Genomic DNA, 19,108 nt, shown 5'->3' with positions numbered 1-19,108 from the left:
GACTGGGGGGAATGGTTAACGATCTGGTTGTAATCTGATCTGGTGCATCACTATGTTCAGCAGGTGGCCGGTATATCTCAGTCACTGGGATGGGGGAGCTGTCGCTGTGTAACACGGCCGGGCCATAATGCAGCAGTTTGATTGAATTGGGGGGTCTTTAGATGCTGCTGTGGGGGCCCCAGCAGGCACCAGATCTAAAAATAGATCTGTACACACTGGCCTCTCCTCAGGAAGGACTCAGACATGCTGTTTAGGGCTGACCCCATTTAGCCAACTGATTGATTGTTTGGTCGATAGGCTGTTCGAGCAGTTGCAAAGAAAAAAGAAGGGGAAAGGGGATACCTAGTCAGTTGTACAACCTGAAAGAATTCAACTGAAATGTGTCTCCAGCATTTAACCCAACCCCTCTGAATCAGAGAGGTGTGGGGGGCTGCCTTAATCGACATCCACGTCTTCGGCACCCAGGGAACAGTGGGTTAACTGCTTTGCTCAGGGACAGAACGACAGATTTTTTTACTTGGCACACCAGTAGTACATTTTACCGTCTACAATGTTTGTTTGGTTACTGTCATTTCCTGTAACGCATTAAATTTGTTATTATTATTATTGTTAGTCTTTTACAATTCTCATTGTCAGAGTGGACACTTTGTTTACAGAGCACACAACCTAGGCTACACATGTGAGAAACAAGGTTTGGTTCATTCCATTTACGAGTTGGCAATTTATTTGTTGTGTTTTGCTGTTTATTTATTGGAGCTTAGTGGTTAGAGCGTTGGACTAGTAACCGAAAGGTTGCAAGATCGAATCCCCGAGCTGACTAGATGAAAATCTGTCGTTCTGCCCCTGAACAAGGTGGTTAACCCTCTGTTCCTAGGCTGTTAGTCTTAAACTGACTTGCCTAGTTAAATAAAGGTAAAATACATTTGGTATTTTATTAGGATCCCCATTATCTGTTGCAAAAGCAGCAGCTACTCTTCCTGGTGTCCACTAGAGTTGTCTTTATGTGGTAGACAGTCTGTAAAAAGTTACTTTACGGTTTTATATACTGAACAAAAATATAAATGCAACAATTTCAATTATTTTTACTGAGTTACAGTTCATATAAGGAAATCAGTCATTTAAAATTAATTAGGCCCTAATCTATGGATTTCACATGCCTGGGCAGGGGCACCCAGCTGTGGTTGTCTTTGGGAGGGCATAGTCCTACCCACTGGGGAGCAAGGCCCATCCAATCAGAATGAGTTTTTCCCAACAAAAGGGCTTTATTACAGACAGATACTCCTCGGTTTCATCAGCTCTCCGGGTGGCTGGTCTGACGATCCTGCAGGTGAAGAAGACGGATGTGGAGGTCCTGGGCTTGTGTGGTTACACTTTGAGAGGCCGGTTGGACATACTGCTAACTTCTCTAAAACAACGTTGGAGGCAGCTAATGGTAGAGAAAATAAATAAATTCTCTGGCAACAGCTCTGGTGGACATTCTTGTGGTCATTATGCCAATTTCATGCTTCCTTTAAAACTTGACATCTGGCATTGTGTTGTCTGACACAACCTTACATTTGTATTGTTCCCACCCCAAGGTGCACCTGTGGAATGATCTTTTATTTCACCTCATGAAACATGGGACCAACACTTTACATGTTGCGTTTTTATATTTTTATTCAGTATGAATACACTTAAAATATCTCTGGCATGTATTTTTGTTTCTTCACTATGTATTCCAGAATGCTTTTTGGGTGCTTGTGTGAAAGAGTGAGTACACTGCCATGAGGCAAACCTTTTTAGTGTGTGGCTGTAGGGAGTAGTGACGGTAGAGACACAGAGGCTCAGACCCTACACACAGCACACAACAACGTCTGGTCTGGCGTGGTCTGCTCTGGTGCACAGTTACACTGCAGCTGCTGGCACAATTCCAGACTGGGTGTTCCTCTGAGACTCACTGGGCAGTCCTCCAGCTCCAGCCATGAAACTCATTGACTCTGGTCATCACACTACAATAATAGACATACCCAAACACACAGGGAGGGTTTGTTTGTATAGCCTGTTTAGATGTAGTTAATGTAATGGCAGTGTACTCACTCCTTTTACTTGTACCCTTTCTGTTGGCCTGTTAGTACAAAATGTGATTGGAACAGGCAGTGTAGGATGTCATGCCATGGGTGACTATTGATGTGGTCTGTGGGAGTGCTGTGCCAAAAATGCAACTGCCCACTACATTGTCTCCTTCCAGCGCAATTCAGCACCAGTCAGATATTTTGTTACTGTACCACAGTGACAGTTGCAATTTCAGTATTATGTTTCTTTCAGTATTGAATCTACTGTACATCAAAACATAGCATAGAAGTATTTGACGTCACTTGTCTTTCTCTCATTAAGGAACTAATATTTTTTTCCCCCCCAAAGCTATGGCCACATTTTATGACATGGAAATAAAGACATTTACTCCTTTTTGTAAAAATAAATGTTTTTTTTTTGGTTTCTTTTGTGATTTGAAATGTTAAAATGGCTTTTGACTAACTGCCATTTTTTTTTTTTTTCAGTGTGCCATGTTTTTGCTGTCCTAGAGGATGGAGCGTTGGCACACAACCTACAGGAACAGGAAAGTAAGTACAACTTTATCAATCCCAGTCCCTCACAGTAATCTGAGTCGTTACAGTAGTAGTTGGTCCACTCTATCTGTTTTTGTGTAACCCTGTGTTCCCCTCTGTGCCAGTTGAGAAGTATTACACTACCAACATGCAGAAGAACCAGCTGGTGCAGAATGACATCCGCATCGCCAAGAGGCTGCAGAATGAGGAGGAGGAACAGAGCACTCAGCACAGAGCCCTCCTGAGCCAGGCATCTAGACAACTGTAAGGGCACTGTGTTGATTTAAATAATTATTACTTACACACACGTTCTCCACCTCATACTCTCGGTGTGCATGCACACACACGTTCTCCACCTCATACTCTCGGTGTGCATGCACACACACGTTCTCCACCTCATACTCTCGGTGTGCATGCACACACACGTTCTCCACCTCATACTCTCGGTGTGCATGCACACACACACGTTCTCCACCTCATACTCTCGGTGTGCATGCACACACACACGTTCTCCACCTCATACTCTCGGTGTGCATGCACACACACACGTTCTCCACCTCATACTCTCGGTGTGCATGCACACACACACGTTCTCCACCTCATACTCTCGGTGTGCATGCACACACACGTTCTCCACCTCATACTCTCGGTGTGCATGCACACACACGTTCTCCACCTCATACTCTCGGTGTGCATGCACACACACACGTTCTCCACCTCATACTCTCGGTGTGCATGCACACACACACGTTCTCCACCTCATACTCTCGGTGTGCATGCACACACACACGTTCTCCACCTCATACTCTCGGTGTGCATGCACACACACACGTTCTCCACCTCATACTCTCGGTGTGCATGCACACACACACGTTCTCCACCTCATACTCTCGGTGTGCATGCACACACACACGTTCTCCACCTCATACTCTCGGTGTGCATGCACACACACACGTTCTCCACCTCATACTCTCGGTGTGCATGCACACACACACGTTCTCCACCTCATACTCTCGGTGTGCATGCACACACACACGTTCTCCACCTCATACTCTCGGTGTGCATGCGCACACACACACGTTCTCCACCTCATACTCTCGGTGTGCATGCGCACACACACACGTTCTCCACCTCATACTCTCGGTGTGCATGCGCACACACACACGTTCTCCACCTCATACTCTCGGTGTGCATGCGCACACACACACGTTCTCCACCTCATACTCTCGGTGTGCATGCGCACACACACACGTTCTCCACCTCATACTCTCGGTGTGCATGCGCACACACACACGTTCTCCACCTCATACTCTCGGTGTGCATGCGCACACACACACGTTCTCCACCTCATACTCTCGGTGTGCATGCGCACACACACACGTTCTCCACCTCATACTCTCGGTGTGCATGCGCACACACACACGTTCTCCACCTCATACTCTCGGTGTGCATGCGCACACACACACGTTCTCCACCTCATACTCTCGGTGTGCATGCGCACACACACACGTTCTCCACCTCATACTCTCGGTGTGCATGCGCACACACACACGTTCTCCACCTCATACTCTCGGTGTGCATGCGCACACACACACGTTCTCCACCTCATACTCTCGGTGTGCATGCGCACACACACACGTTCTCCACCTCATACTCTCGGTGTGCATGCGCACACACACACGTTCTCCACCTCATACTCTCGGTGTGCATGCGCACACACACACGTTCTCCACCTCATACTCTCGGTGTGCATGCGCACACACACACGTTCTCCACCTCATACTCTCGGTGTGCATGCGCACACACACACGTTCTCCACCTCATACTCTCGGTGTGCATGCGCACACACACACGTTCTCCACCTCATACTCTCGGTGTGCATGCGCACACACACACGTTCTCCACCTCATACTCTCGGTGTGCATGCGCACACACACACGTTCTCCACCTCATACTCTCGGTGTGCATGCGCACACACACACGTTCTCCACCTCATACTCTCGGTGTGCATGCGCACACACGTTTGTTTTACTATCCCTGTGGGGACAAACATTTATTCCCATTCAAAATACTATTTTCCCTAAATCCTAAATCTATCCCCTAACCTTAATTCTAACCCTAACCCCTAAGCCTAAAATAGCCTTTTTCCTTGTGGGGACTGGTGAAATGTCCCCACTTCTCTGAATTTTCCTTGGTTTACCATCCTTGTGAGGACTTCTTGTCCCTGCAAGGATAGTAAAACCACACACACACACACTACCTGATACACTCCATATTACGTCTGTGCATTTATTGTACTTACCAGTCTGTCATTATCTCAAACAGTCTAGTCCACCTGTATTCAAACTTTTCAGCGAGAACCCCATTTTTTTCCACCAGAATTTCTGGGGACCCTATATTTGTGTGACCCCACTCCAAATCTAATGACACAACCATAAAATATAAACACTTCTAATTTTACATCAACAAATAACCTTAAATTCATTACATTTTAATCTCTTATCAAAATGAAAATAAAAATGTTCCAAAAAATAGTTTTTTTCCTAATGTATCTTTCTCAACAAACCCCAAAATAATTGTGACCCTCTGCAGTTTGACCCCGACTGATCTAGACGGTTTCCATAAACACTTCTTGCTTCTACACCTGCATTGCTTGTTGTTTGGGGTTTTAGGCTGGGTTTCTGTACAGCACTTTGAGATATCAGCTGATGTAAGAGGGCTATATAAATACATTTGATTTGATTCTTACATCATTTAAAATGTGTACTCTGGCATAGTGTACATATGGCTTGCAGCATGTTGTTTCATATACTATACTGTATATGAAACACAGGGTGGTCTGATCTCTCCGTAGTAATCCTTGCCCTCTCCCCTGTCCCTTCCGTGTACACAGTCAGGAGGAGGACTCGGAGTACGCCAGGATGATCCAGGAGGAGATCTTGAGATGTGCTGATGAGGAGGCTCAGAGAAGGGAGCAGGAGGACGAGGTAAACTGCAGATGCCTTCTAATTTGATTTGAGGAGAGAGTGACGGTTCATAGTGGTTCTCTACAATACTGATTGTGTACTCACTGCTCAGTAATCCAAGTGGATTTCCACTAGCTTCCTGTATCTACTTTAGTTCTGTGGGGTCCAAGTGGCTTGATATATAATGTGGCTCTGTAATGAATAAGGTCCCAGTGGAGCTGAATGCTGCTATGGGCCCCTGGTTTACCCACTCAGATTTGAGCAGGGTCAAAGGCCACCGGAGAGACAACTTGTGCGCTTTTAGCGTGAATAACAAGTTGAGCAGTTTCCTGGTAATTTACTCCAGATTATGCTCCATCCCTTTTACTGTCTCACTGAAGGATAGTATAATGACAAACAGGCTAGATGGATGCAGAGGCTTTATCTGTACAACTTTGTAAAATATCTTGTCTAAAATGTGTGCATTGCCTGCAAAGTATTCACACCCCTTTACTTTTTCCACATTTTGTTGTTACTAAATTGGATTAAAATGTATTTGATTGAGTAGATCGTTGCCAAAAAATGGCAATGTATGTCAAACTGTCAAAGTGAAAAATTCTAACATTTGTAAAAAATAATATTATGATAATATGAAGAAAAAAAAACTATTTTGATTAGGTAAGTATTCAATCCCCTGAGTAAATACATGTTAGAATCACCTTTGGCAGCGATTACAGCTGAGTGTATTTCTGGATAAGTCTCGAAGAGCTAGTGCTGAGCGATTTTAACCAAAATTGTGTTTTTTGGGGAGGTTATTAATATGGCCAGGTAGGACGGTAGTGTCCCATCTGGCCAACATCCGGTGAAATTGCAGAGTGCGAAATTCAAAAATACCAAATTGAAATATTTAACTTTCTTGAAAATATGTGTTATACATGTGTTATACATCAAAATAAAGCTTAACTTCTTGTTAATCCAGCCTCTGTGTCAGATTTCAAAAAGGCTTTACGGCGAAAGCAAACCATGCGATTATCTGAGACAGCGCCCCGCATACAAACACATGAAAATCATATTTCAACCAGGCAGGTGCGCCACAAAGTCAGAAATAGCTACATAATTAATACCTTAGCTGACCACGACTCCATTTTGTTGATTCCAGCCTACAAACAGAAACTAAAACAACAAGCTCCCGCGCTCAGGTCTGTTCAACGCTGGTCCGACCAATCTGAATCCACGCTTCAAGACTGCTTCGATCACGCGGATTGGAATATGTTCCGCATTGCGTCCAACAACAATATTGACGAATATGCTGATTCGGTGAGCGAGTTCATTAGGAAGTGCATTGACGATGTCGTACCCACAGCAACGATTAAAACATTCCCAAACCAGAAACCGTGGATTGACGGCAGCATTCGCGTGAAACTGAAAGCGCGAACCACTGCTTTTAACCAGGGCAAGGTGACCGGAAGCATGACCGAATACAGTGTAGCTATTCTCTCCGCAAGGCAATCAAACAGGCTAAGTCCCAGTACAGAGACAAAATCGAGTCGCAATTCAACAGCTCAGACACAAGAGGTATGTGGCAGGGTCTACAGTCAATCACGGATTACAAAAAGAAAACCAGCCCCGTCGCGGACCAGGATGTCTTGCTCCCAGACAGGCTAAACAACTTTTTTGCCCGCTTTGAGGACAATACAGTGCCACTGACACGGCCCCCTACCAAAACCTGCGGGCTCTCCTTCACTGCAGCCGAGGTGAGTAAAACATTTAAACGTGTTAACCCTCGCAAGGCTGCAGGCCCAGACGGCATTCCCAGCCGCGTCCTCAGAGCATGCGCAGACCAGCTGGCTGGTGTGTTTACGGACATATTCAATCAATCCTTATCCCAGTCTGCTGTTCCCACATGCTTCAAGAGGGCCACCATTGTTCCTGTTCCCAAGAAAGCTAAGGTAACTGAGCTAAACGACTACCGCCCCGTAGCACTCACTTCCGTCATCATGAAGTGCTTTGAGAGACTAGTCAAGGACCATATCACCTCCACCCTACCGGACACCCTAGACCCACTCCAATTTGCTTACCGACCCAATAGGTCCACAGACGACGCAATCGCAACCACACTGCACACTGCCCTAACCCATCTGGACAAGAGGAATACCCATGTGAGAATGCTGTTCATCGATTACAGCTCAGCATTTAACACCATAGTACCCTCCAAACTCGTCATCAAGCTCGAGACCCTGGGTCTCGACCCCGCCCTGTGCAACTGGGTCCTGGACTTCCTGACGGGCCGCCCCCAGGTGGTGAGGGTAGGTAACAACATCTCCACCCCGCTGATCCTCAACACTGGGGCCCCACAAGGGTGCGTTCTGAGCCCTCTCCTGTACTCCCTGTTCACCCACGACTGCGTGGCCATGCACGCCTCCAACTCAATCATCAAGTTTGCGGATGACACTACAGTGGTAGGCTTGATTACCAACAACGACGAGACGGCCTACAGGGAGGAGGTGAGGGCCCTCGGAGTGTGGTGTCAGGAAAATAACCTCACACTCAACGTCAACAAAACAAAGGAGATGATTGTGGACTTCAGGAAACAGCAGAGGGAGCACCCCCCTATCCACATCGACGGGTCAGTAGTGGAGAAGGTGGAAAGTTGTAAGTTCCTCGGTGTACACATCACGGACAAACTGAATTGGTCCACCCACACAGACAGCGTTGTGAAGAAGGCGCAGCAGCGCCTCTTCAACCTCAGGAGGCTGAAGAAATTCGGCTTGTCACCAAAAGCACTCACAAACTTCTACAGATGCACAATCGAGAGCATCCTGTCGGGCTGTATCACCGACTGGTACGGCAACTGCTCCGCCCACAACCGTAAGGCTCTCCAGAGGGTAGTGAGGTCTGCAGAACGCATCACCGGGGGCAAACTACCTGCCCTCCAGGACACCTACACCACCCGATGTCACAGGAAGGCCATAAAGATCATCAAGGACAACAACCACCCAAGCCACTGCCTGTTCACCCCGCTATCATCCAGAAGGCGAGGTCAGTACAGGTGCATCAAAGCAGGGACCGAGAGACTGAAAAACAGCTTCTATCTCAAGGCCATCAGACTGTTAAACAGCCACCACTAACATTTAGCGTCCGCTGCCAACATACTGACTCAACTCCAGCCACTTTAAAAATGGGAATTGATGGAAATTATGTAAAAATGTACCACTAGCCACTTTAAACAATGCCACTTAATATAATGTTTACATACCCTACATTACCCATCTCATATGTATATACTGTACTCTATATCATCTACTGCATCTTGCCATGCCGTTCTGTACCACCACTCATTCATATATCTTTATGTACATACTCTTTATCCCTTTACACTTGTGTGTGTGTGTATAAGGTAGTAGTTGTGGAATTGTTAGGTTAGATTACTTGTTGGTTATTACTGCATTGTCGGAACTAGAAGCACAAGCATTTCGCTACACTCGCATTAACATCTGCTAACCATGTGTATGTGACTAATAAAATTTGATTTGATTTGATTTGAGACAGCGCCCCGCATACAAACACATGAAAATCATATTTCAACCAGGCAGGTGCGCCACAAAGTCAGAAATAGCTACATAATTAATACCTTACCTTTGAAGATCTTCTTCTGTTGGCGCACACAAGTGTCCCAGAAACATCACAAATGGTCCTTTTGTTCGATAATGTCCTTCTTTATGTCCCAAAAATGTCCATTTATTTGGTGCGTTTCATTCAGAAATACATCGGTTTCAACTCGCCCAACATGCTTACAAAGTATCTAATAAGTTACCTGTAAACTTGGTCCAAACATTTCAAACAACATTCCTAATCCAACCTCAGGTACCCTAAAACGTAAATAATCATAAAATTTAAGAATAAACTGTTTCTAATAACGGATAAAAACAACGTGAAGCGCGCTCCAGTTCACGCACACCAAAACAGTGGAGTCCACCTGGAGTGACACTTACAATGAATAGGACTACTTCTTCATTTCTCAAAAGAAAAACATTGAACAATTTCTAAAGACTGTTGACATCTAGTGGAAGCCATAGGAACTGCAACCAGGTTCCTAATAATAAGAGTATCCCATAGAAAACACTTGGAAAATCCTATGACCTCAATTTTATTTCTTCCCTGGATGGTTTGTCCTCGGTTTCGCCTGCCATATTAGTTCTGTTATACTCACAGACATTATAAAGTTTTATAAACTTTAGAGTGTTTCCTATCCAAATCTACCAATTATATGCATATCCTAGCTTCTGGGCCTGAGTAACAGGCAGTTTACTTTATGCACACTTTTCATCCGGAGGGGAAAATACTGCCCCCTTCCCAAGAGAGGTTAAACAACTAATTGAGCGACATTGGAATTCAAGTAATTGAACGTTTCATTTCGGGATTTTTGTGAGCCCAACACACCGTTTCTCTAGAGAAATCAAATCATTCACGAGAGAAAAGTCCAGAACTATATGGGAAACATGGCAGAAGGAAGTTGTAGTTTTCATTAAGCAAATATTCAACCTAGTTCAGCGCAGAAACATGGTAATTAATTAAATTACCATGATTCATTTCCAACTCGGACACAGATGGATACACTTTTACGCATGCTACGTTAGGTTAGATACACAGACCGCATATGCTCCCGCCTGAGAGAGGAATGTACACAATACGACGATGGAGACTTGATACCAGTATGATGTATTTTACATCATATGATGGCGCTTTTTGCGTCATATGATCCAAAAAGCATAATACGCGGATGATTCCTGTATTTTGAAAGTTTCATATCTTAATGTTATTACTGACAAGCGAAAGATTTTGGGTCCATGTCAACAATGGACTAATCAAATCAAATTTATAAAGCCCTTTTGACATCAGCAGTGGGTGGAATTTTCCTTTAACGATTACAAGCATACCCATAACATGATGCAGCCACCACTATGGTTGAAACTATGGATGTGTTGTATTAGATTTTGTAGTCACATTAGTGTTATTTACCACTGTAAATCATAGGTATTAGTGGTTTGGGCTGGATTATCCCTTTTTAGATGAAGCTTAGATGCCTCAGTCTCTCATAAAGGATCCTTGTTCAGAGTGAGTGAAGTCAGAGCAGACCGTGGGTGTGTCCATCATTCTAGGGGTAGGGTGGAAATCTTTTAGTAGCTTGGCCCAGGAACAGTAGTATTGCTGTAAGTGGTGGTCTTTCATGTTGTCAGTCCTGTTTGTGTATACATATTCCAGTTCCAAGGTTATTGCAAGTCCCCAAAAGACAGCAATTTGTTAATTTTAATTAATTCTTTAAAGACTTGATGTCTGAAGGTCAATGTCTTTGCTCGTCTGTAGAATCACTTGACTAAGCTTAGTCTTTACTCCATGGACGTAATAGTGCTAAATCAATTTCAGAAGCATCAGTGTTAGCTAATTATAACGATGCGCAAACACACTCCAAGCAAATTCACCTTTATGGAAGATTGGCTGATGTAGTGTGTTGATTAAATATTAGCATCCCTGCTGACTGTTTAATTGCACAGCAGAACAGACGGCACCAGGCGGTGCAGTCAGTCTAAATGCCAGATCCCCATGGCACTTCCTGAGCTAACCTGCCATGTCAAGCTGCTAATTGTCTGCTGAGGCTGGCAACGCTGAGCTGGCGAAGTGCTCTGTGATTCAAGCTAGAGAAACAGGGCTTGTGCTCGTATGGTCTTTCTTAACACTTCACTTGTTGTGTCATTAGAGATGTTGAACTGAGAACCCTCTAAACCTGCAGCGTTTGATCTACAAGTGGTGTCGAGAGGTTATACTGACTGGGATTGTTGTCCTTTTTTGCAGACAGTAAAAAAAGTTGATCTAAAAACGCATAAACTTTTGTTTGTTTCCTATGGTGTAGCTTAGACCTTACTTTACATAATCTGTGTTGAGTCTGTGTTGTGCCCACCATCGGTGGAGACACAACATGCTCTTGAATACAGGTGTCATTTCATTCATACAAGTAGAATGGATTTATCCCTTCAGGCCAATGAAATGGTCCACCATTTTGAAATTTACATTTTAACTAATAATTACTACCCACCGTCGAATGTCAACTTAAATGGTCCTGTCTATTCTATTATTGACATTTCTATGATTTCAAAAGGTTTGCTATGGAGGATTGACAGTATAACCATCTTTGTGGTACCATTTGAATGTCGGCATTTAAATTTTATTCCCATTTCAGTACGCTTATCAGCCAAAACATGACGCCCACCCTGACACAAGACACGAGTATTTTGTGTCTCAATCAATGGCTGGCACAACACACAAACCTCTGATGTAGGGTCTAAGCTACATCTGTGAATATGGAGAAACGCTTTTAGATAATTGACGTTTAAGGTTAAATGTAATTTTAATTCTAAAGAAATTATAAAATAGTTTGACAACCCTGTTTGTAAGCGTTTAAATAATATCAATCTCAATCATTTATATTTCCCAGTGATGACGACATGGGGGGGGGGGCATTTCTCTCCCCTTGCTGTATCGGTCAGCTAGTACAGGCAAGGCCGGCCGACTATGGCGGCAGATTGAAGAGGTTGGCATTTTCTGAGCTAAACTGACCAAGATGCACCTCTAACACACACAACCTCACATAATTAAATTTCTCTCAACCAGTGGCATATGGGCTTTTTAGGTGAGCGCTGATGCCGCCCTGTGATAAGCAATGCCCACTTTGTCAAAGGCAGGGGTGCAAAATATTTAGCTTGTCCATTCCCAGCGTGCCAGGGTGCTGTTGGAGAGATGCATCGCTGCGGTGCTCCACCAATGTTCCGTCAAAAAAAACAAAAAAACAAGCCTCCCGGGTGGCGCAGTGGTCTAAGAGTGCTAGCTGTGCCACCAGAGACTCTGGGTTCGAGCCCAGGCTCTGTCGCAGCCGGCCGCGACCGGGAGGTCCATGGGGTGACGCACAATTGGCCTAGCGTCGTCCGGGTTAGGGAGGGTTTGGCCAGTAGGGATATCCTTGTCTCATCGCTCACTAGCGACTCCTGTGGCGGGGCGGGCGCAATGCGCGCTTACCAGGTCGCTAGGTGTACGGTGTTTCCTCCGACACATTGGTGCGGCTGGCTTCCGGGTTGGATGCGCGCTGTGTTAAGAAGCAGTGTGGCTTGGTTGGGTTGTGTTTCGGAGGACGCATGGCTCTCGACCTTCGTCTCTCCCGAGCCCGTACGGGAGTTGTAGCGATGAGACAAGACAGTAACTACTAACAATTGGATACCACGAAATTGGGGAGAAAATAAATAAATACATTTATATATAACATAAATCATGTAGCAGATATAGCATATGGTAGAAAGTGTGGCCTTTTCTGTAGCCTACAGGCTGGAGATCAAATCTATATAATGTAATGAGACAGACACGTTTTACCGCATGCCGGTTTCTCCGATCCAATAGCCTAACCTAAATGGCGCCCAATAAAAAAAATATAAAAAAATATGCAGACATGTTAACATATCCTAAAAACAGGTCAAAGTAAAAGGAACAATATGGAATTGATAATCCGGCTACTCACAACTGCTGTCCAGGAGTTTCACCAGGTAGGCTAAATTGTCATGATCAGTAGTTTTAAGTTTGTATCCTTCAATTTTTTTTTAATTTTTTTTTACGAGCTGATCATAGTGAAAAAGAGAATATTTCTAAATTTCCTCCTGTATAAACACATTGTAAATAGGCTCAGGGTAGATGAAATTCAGAGCTTAAATAACCGAATTGATGAGTCACAGGAATAAGGACTAATAAAGCCAATGCAACAGCATGTTTTACAAACGGTGGACCTAACACATGGATGGGCATACATACATTTCCATTGCAGTCCGACTAGGTAGGCTACACCACCCAGTAAGCATGGACCGATGCTGACGGCATTTTTTGGACCTGTCCGCACTAGCATTTTTTTGGTGCAATCCAGACCGGCCTTGATTTCCACGTCCACGGACGTTGGTTTTTAGTCCAGTCTGGACCAGCCTTGATTTGGTCCAAACATAGACGTCTATAAATGACGTCTTTTCGACTTTCATTCAGTACTGAAAATGTACATGATTTCAACGTCCGGAAAATATGAGCATTTAACATCCGGAAAATACGTCTTTTCAACTTTCATTCAGAACCTATGTATATTTATACAGGGCTTCTTCAATACAATGGATAGATGTCTGTCTTACAGGAGGGCTCTGGGGATAGAAGGCATAGCCCAGGTCTCTGGAGGTCTATTAGAGCTGCTCTTGTACAGGGTGGCTCTGGGGATAGAAGGCATAGCCCAGGTCTCTGGAGGTCTATTAGAGCTGCTCTTGTACAGGGTGGCTCTGGGGATAGAAGGCATAGCCCAGGTCTCTGGAGGTCTATTAGAGCTGCTCTTGTACAGGGTGGCTCTGGGGATAGAAGGCATAGCCCAGGTCTCTGGAGGTCTATTAGAGCTGCTCTTGTACAGGGTGGCTCTGGCATACCCAGTTGACAAGGTGTTGGGTGAAAGTGAAGCAGTCCTCTTAGCTCTTTTTCCAGACCAGAGCCCAGTCTCTGCCTGCCAGGTTGGTCTGTCTGTCTCTGGTCTTCTGGTCTGCCTGGTCTATTATTTTCCATTGTGTCAGCCCCCAGGCCTTCCTGAAATAACCAGCCTCGCCAGGCCACCAGGAGCCTGGTCCTAGATCTATTTGTGTCGTCTTGCCACATTGACCATAAGAGTTGGTAAGACGGCACAAACTGAACTGGGACCATGCTAACCCAGAGCTGGTTTTGTGCTGAGCGGCCACTGTGGACCTGCCAGATCTCACTCATAATGGAGACAAGTGACCTACTGTGGCTCTGCATTCAACATACACAGCCATGTTGTTCTGTTGATGCTTCACATCACTCTCACCATTCATTCTTTGCAGATTTCTTTGAAGCTTCTGTTAACTGCTAGTGCCATCTTGAGTAATTGCTTTGGTCTTTGTACGGTGATTGTGGGCAATATTATACTGACATCTTGTGGTGCTAATCTGTACAGTACATATTAATGACCTCCTTCATGGGCAGGAAAGAGGGAAATCAGTGGAAAGGGTTTTTGAATGAAGGCTAGATGGGTGGAAGCTAAATAGGAAGCAGTCATTGATGCCAACATTTGCCCACGTACTGGCAGAGGCCTAGTTAACCTCACCCGTAATACTTGGCTGACATTTTTGACTCCGTATGGCAACTGAGCCCAAACTGAGTGTGTGAAGAGTCTGTTCTGCTCTGAGTTGACCTCAAATCACTCTTATTTACTTTGATATTTGATACCTGCTGTAGACAATTGTTTCTATGATCTCAAAACTATTCATTTTATTGACACGTGCTGACTGAGTTTATTGTTCTGGTCCCATGGATGAAAAGATAGGCACGGGCGTTTGGCTACACTCGCAATAAAATCTGCTAACCATGTGTATGTGACCATTGAAATTTGATAACATTGTTCCCACAGGAAATGGCTAAACGAATCCAGGAAGAGGAGGAGCTGAGGGTCAGACAGAGGAGGAGTAGGCAGGAGAGCCTCAGTGACGGTACGGTCACACTTTGTTTATCTTGTTGTATAAGGGAAGCAACTGATACTGTCACTTTCCAAATATTGCTAACCATTCCAATAATGTCTTATCTAACGGTGTACTTAATGTGTAAAAGGCTCCTGTGTTGACAAGGCCATTTGTTTTAGGGTTCCTTTTTATAATCTCCTTTCTGTGGCTTCTTTTATTTCTGAAATCATGTCTAATGATTGATTGCTTTGGTTTGAATCATACTTTGGGTGTTGCGTGTTATTCTGACCGGTCCTGATAATTCTGTTACTGATTTTTTCCCCGCCATGATTGGGGTGTGTGCTGTTTTCTTTTATGATCACAACAAGGACAAAATGACACTGAGGAACTTGAAATCTTAATAAACTAAATAAACCCCATTGTTTCTCATTTCAAACGCTGAAAGTGACAAACCATCATGCCCTCCACACCTGGATCATTGTGACTGCGTTGTAGGTGTAGATCATAGATGCTGTGTGGTAAAATCTAATTCTTGCATGGGAGGCTGGGCCCTAATCGAACTCTGCTTTGCTCTGCATGCTTGACTGCTGTCATTCCCATCTACATCCACTTGACCCCACAGGTCTCCTGGCAGCATAGATAGTCAGCCTTATCACTTTGGCAATCACTCAGCTAGCTATCTCCTTAATAACATGGACCATGGCACTATGAGTTGTTTTGTCTGTCAAGCTTGTATTTGAATGTGCACTTATAGCTAAAGAATCTATGATAATTTAATGACATGCCTCTGTTGGGCCCAATAGGGTTAAGAAGTGAAAAAAAAATAATAATAAATGTATTTAATTTAGAAGGCACCCTTGTATTTTGACATGCAGCCCAAGTCTGTCTTGCACAATTTACTGCACCTGCCTAATACTACATGTAAAACACACACATTCACCTGCTTTTGTGTTTGCATGTTTGGCTTGACTAAAGACAGTGCCAGCGTCCCTGCCTCACCCTCGCCTTGCCCACACCAGCCTGCTCTCAGCACCAGCCCCATACATGGAGAAGAGCTGCACCATCAGCCTGCTACCAGCAGGTGGCAGTGTTCTATCTCTAACACACAGCCACAGTCAGACTCTACAGCTGCGCCTCTGTCTGAGCCCTACAGGACAGCAGGACAGAATAATAGAACTCTAGCATCACATGATAGACACATGGATCCCCCTAGACTCATCAGAAAATACCTCCAAATACCTCCTCCACCTGACTATCTGAGTGATGAAGGCTCAGAGAACATAGACACTTTTTTCCCTGAACACCTCCCTCCATCCTGGCCGTGTAGACTGGAGAAACGTCTCAACACTGCCACTAGTGGTTACAGGACTCCTGTGCACCAGCCACAAGAGAGAAGCAGCGGGAGTCTCAGCCGCCACAACCGCTTCAGAGAGGACCATAGCAAGGTTTGGGTGAGGGGCAGAGGAGAGAGGGAAGAAAGGGGGAGTCTGCACGACAGGGATAGTATTTGGGACAGGAATCCCAGGGTAGAGCATGATGGGGGTTATGACAGGGACCCCAGGTCAGACGATGGCAGAGAGCGGCACTACAGAGGAAGAACTAGTGACCCTGCCAGAGGGGTGCAGGATAGAGACCGAGATGAGGTCAGAAGGAGCTGGACCCACAGAGAGACCAGCAACAAGAAACAAGTCCGCTTCCATGGCGACAGCAGGCGGGCGGGAAATGTCTGGGAGCTGATTGCCCATGACTTAAGAGAACGGGGTGTGGCCTTGAGGCAAAGCTTCAACGGGGGGTCACAGGGGGCAAGGGGTAAGGGCAGAGACAGCCAGGTGCATGATGGGGGAAATACCATCGCCTGTAACAACTCTCAACCACAGAGGGCTTTTCAAATAGCCATCCGCAACAGGCCCAGTTACCATGGAGATGTTAGGGAAAGGAGTGCCTCACAAAGAGAAAGCCTCTGTCACCGTGGCCATGAGGGGGGGAGAGAAAAAATCCATGAAAACCTGACCATAGTGGAGGGTAGTGGGACTGAGGTCTATGATGAACACAGTAGAGATGATAGGCTGTTCAGCAGAGAGAGAGAGGGGAGCAGGAGGAGTAGTGGTGACCCCAGACACAAGGTCAGCTCAGGTGGGGACCAGGAGAGGGAGGAGGGCAGGGGCGACAGGCACTACCATAGCGAGCGCAGGGTGAGGAGTGAGAGTGAACACCAGCATGAGGAGGAGGATAAGCCGTACCACTCGGAGGAGGAGAGACCCTCACAGAAAGTCTCCCAGCGCAGCCAAAGCTTCTGCAGCAGAGGGCCCTCCATCAGGGCCAGATCCAAGCACACCCCCAGAGCAGGTAACACCCAGAGCTACAGGCTGCAGGTACCTCAGTGCTCTGAACAGGCAGACCTGCAGGGAGGCAGCTACTGTACTCTACTATACCCAAAGCTTCCCCAACAGCCTCTCTCTGTGTACACCTACTCTTCACATCCTTCATCAATCAAATCTGGGAAAATCAACTCTTGTTTTCCTTGTGTTTAAGGGCGGGCCTTTTTGAATAAGGGTATTTTTTCAAAAGTGTGGTATTTCCTCTGTATTGTTGGTCATTCTGATGGTCTGGGAAATATCTTAACCTGGATTTCCTTTTAGAGAACAGCTGCTCTTCTTCAACCCCTCTCCAGCCTTCATCTTCTTTGTCCTCTCATCTCTTGAAATGATCTAACAGCATGTGCTGTATCGTTTCTTTCCTCTAATTACATGTCTGTCTTCATCTTCACAAGGTCTGTTATTTCATATACCTTTTATCATACCACATCACAGCATCACACCCCTTATTTCTCTAAACCTTCCTGAACCCAAGTCTCTCCTCCCACAGGAGCCGCACTGCAGCCGGAGAAGGGGGCGTGTCTGGACCTGGGGGAGCTGCAGCAGGTGCTGCTGGATGAGGAGCTGGCCAGGAGGCTGCAGGAGGAGGAGAAGCTGCTGAGGAGGGTAAGGAACAGGAAGTATACCACCCCCACAGTGCCGCCTGCTGGATGTACTTTCAGCTCCGCCCTAATACTACTGTTGCTGAGTGTTAACCACTCTTCTCTGGTGTTGTCATTGCAGAGCCCTCCAGCCCGTCCCACCCACTATCAACGTGATTCCTACCCAGCGGGAGACTTCAGAGTTGCACAAGTGGCTCAGGATGAGGTAAGATGTTGTTTTAGAGGTAAAGCAGTAAATATAATGATTTAGTCAGAGTTTCTTTAATGGGAGTCTCTCCTCTCAAGTCTGTAGGACCTTATTATCACCCAATCTCACTATTCATCAGATAAATAATAGGCTTACCAAAACCATCAGAAAATGCAGCCTTCAAAGCCTAAGGTGTGATTATGACACTTTGTGGTCACTGTCTCACCTGTCAGGAAATCGCCCGCTTCATGCAGAAGCAGGAAATGAAGTCAAAGCGTCGTTCACGTGACCTTGATGGCCCGGGGTCACGGTGTGAACCGCATGACCTGGCTGACCCCTATGACAGAAGAACTGCCAGAGAGAGACGGGTAGCTGCTGCTGTTTTTTGTTTTTATCAATCGCTTTTTGGTGCCATTTTCACGTGTGTGTGTGGTGATTTTAACACTTGTAACGCAGCAGTCTCATATTAAAAAGTATTTATTGTGCATTCATTTTGAAGACATCTTTCACCATACAACCATTGATCCAAAATACAGTTGAAGTTGACATACACTTAGGTTGGAGTCATTAACTCGATTTTCAACCACTCCACAAATTACTTGTTAACGAACTATAGTTTTGGCAAGTTGGTTAGGACATCTGCTTTGTGCATGACACAAGTCATTGTCCAACAATTGTTTACAGACAGATTATTTCACTTATAATTCACTGTATCACAATTCCAGTGGGTCAGAAGTTTACATACACTAAGTTGACTGTGCCTTTAAACAGCTTGGAAAATTCCAGAAAATGATGTAATGGCTTTAGAAGCTTCTGATAGGCTAATTGACATCATTTGAGTCAATTGGAGGTGTACCTGTGGATGTATTTCAAGGCCTACC

At 45.2% G+C, this 19,108-nt stretch overlaps 1 protein-coding gene across 5 annotated transcripts in view; it reads left to right on the top strand.

Annotated features, from left to right (window-relative positions):
- The window catches only part of LOC139542498 (coiled-coil domain-containing protein 50-like), a 36,940-nt gene that overhangs the window by 11,555 nt on the left and 6,277 nt on the right, over nt 1-19,108 (top strand). For 3 of the 5 annotated variants that reach the window (XM_071347978.1, XM_071347976.1, XM_071347979.1), the window contains exons 3-10: nt 2,538-2,600; nt 2,711-2,849; nt 5,479-5,572; nt 15,015-15,093; nt 16,039-17,409; nt 17,929-18,044; nt 18,162-18,245; nt 18,461-18,595. In XM_071347978.1, the coding sequence (XP_071204079.1) occupies nt 2,538-2,600; nt 2,711-2,849; nt 5,479-5,572; nt 15,015-15,093; nt 16,039-17,409; nt 17,929-18,044; nt 18,162-18,245; nt 18,461-18,595 (2,081 nt within the window). The remainder of the gene's footprint in view (nt 1-2,537; nt 2,601-2,710; nt 2,850-5,478; nt 5,573-15,014; nt 15,094-16,038; nt 17,410-17,928; nt 18,045-18,161; nt 18,246-18,460; nt 18,596-19,108) is intronic. The other 2 variants (XM_071347981.1, XM_071347980.1) reach the window with 1 other exon arrangement.

The sequence above is a fragment of the Salvelinus alpinus genome, chromosome 17, assembly GCF_045679555.1.
Source record: "Salvelinus alpinus chromosome 17, SLU_Salpinus.1, whole genome shotgun sequence".
Classification (NCBI taxonomy): Eukaryota; Metazoa; Chordata; class Actinopteri; order Salmoniformes; family Salmonidae; genus Salvelinus; species Salvelinus alpinus.
This window is presented reverse-complemented; position numbering and strand designations above follow the sequence as displayed.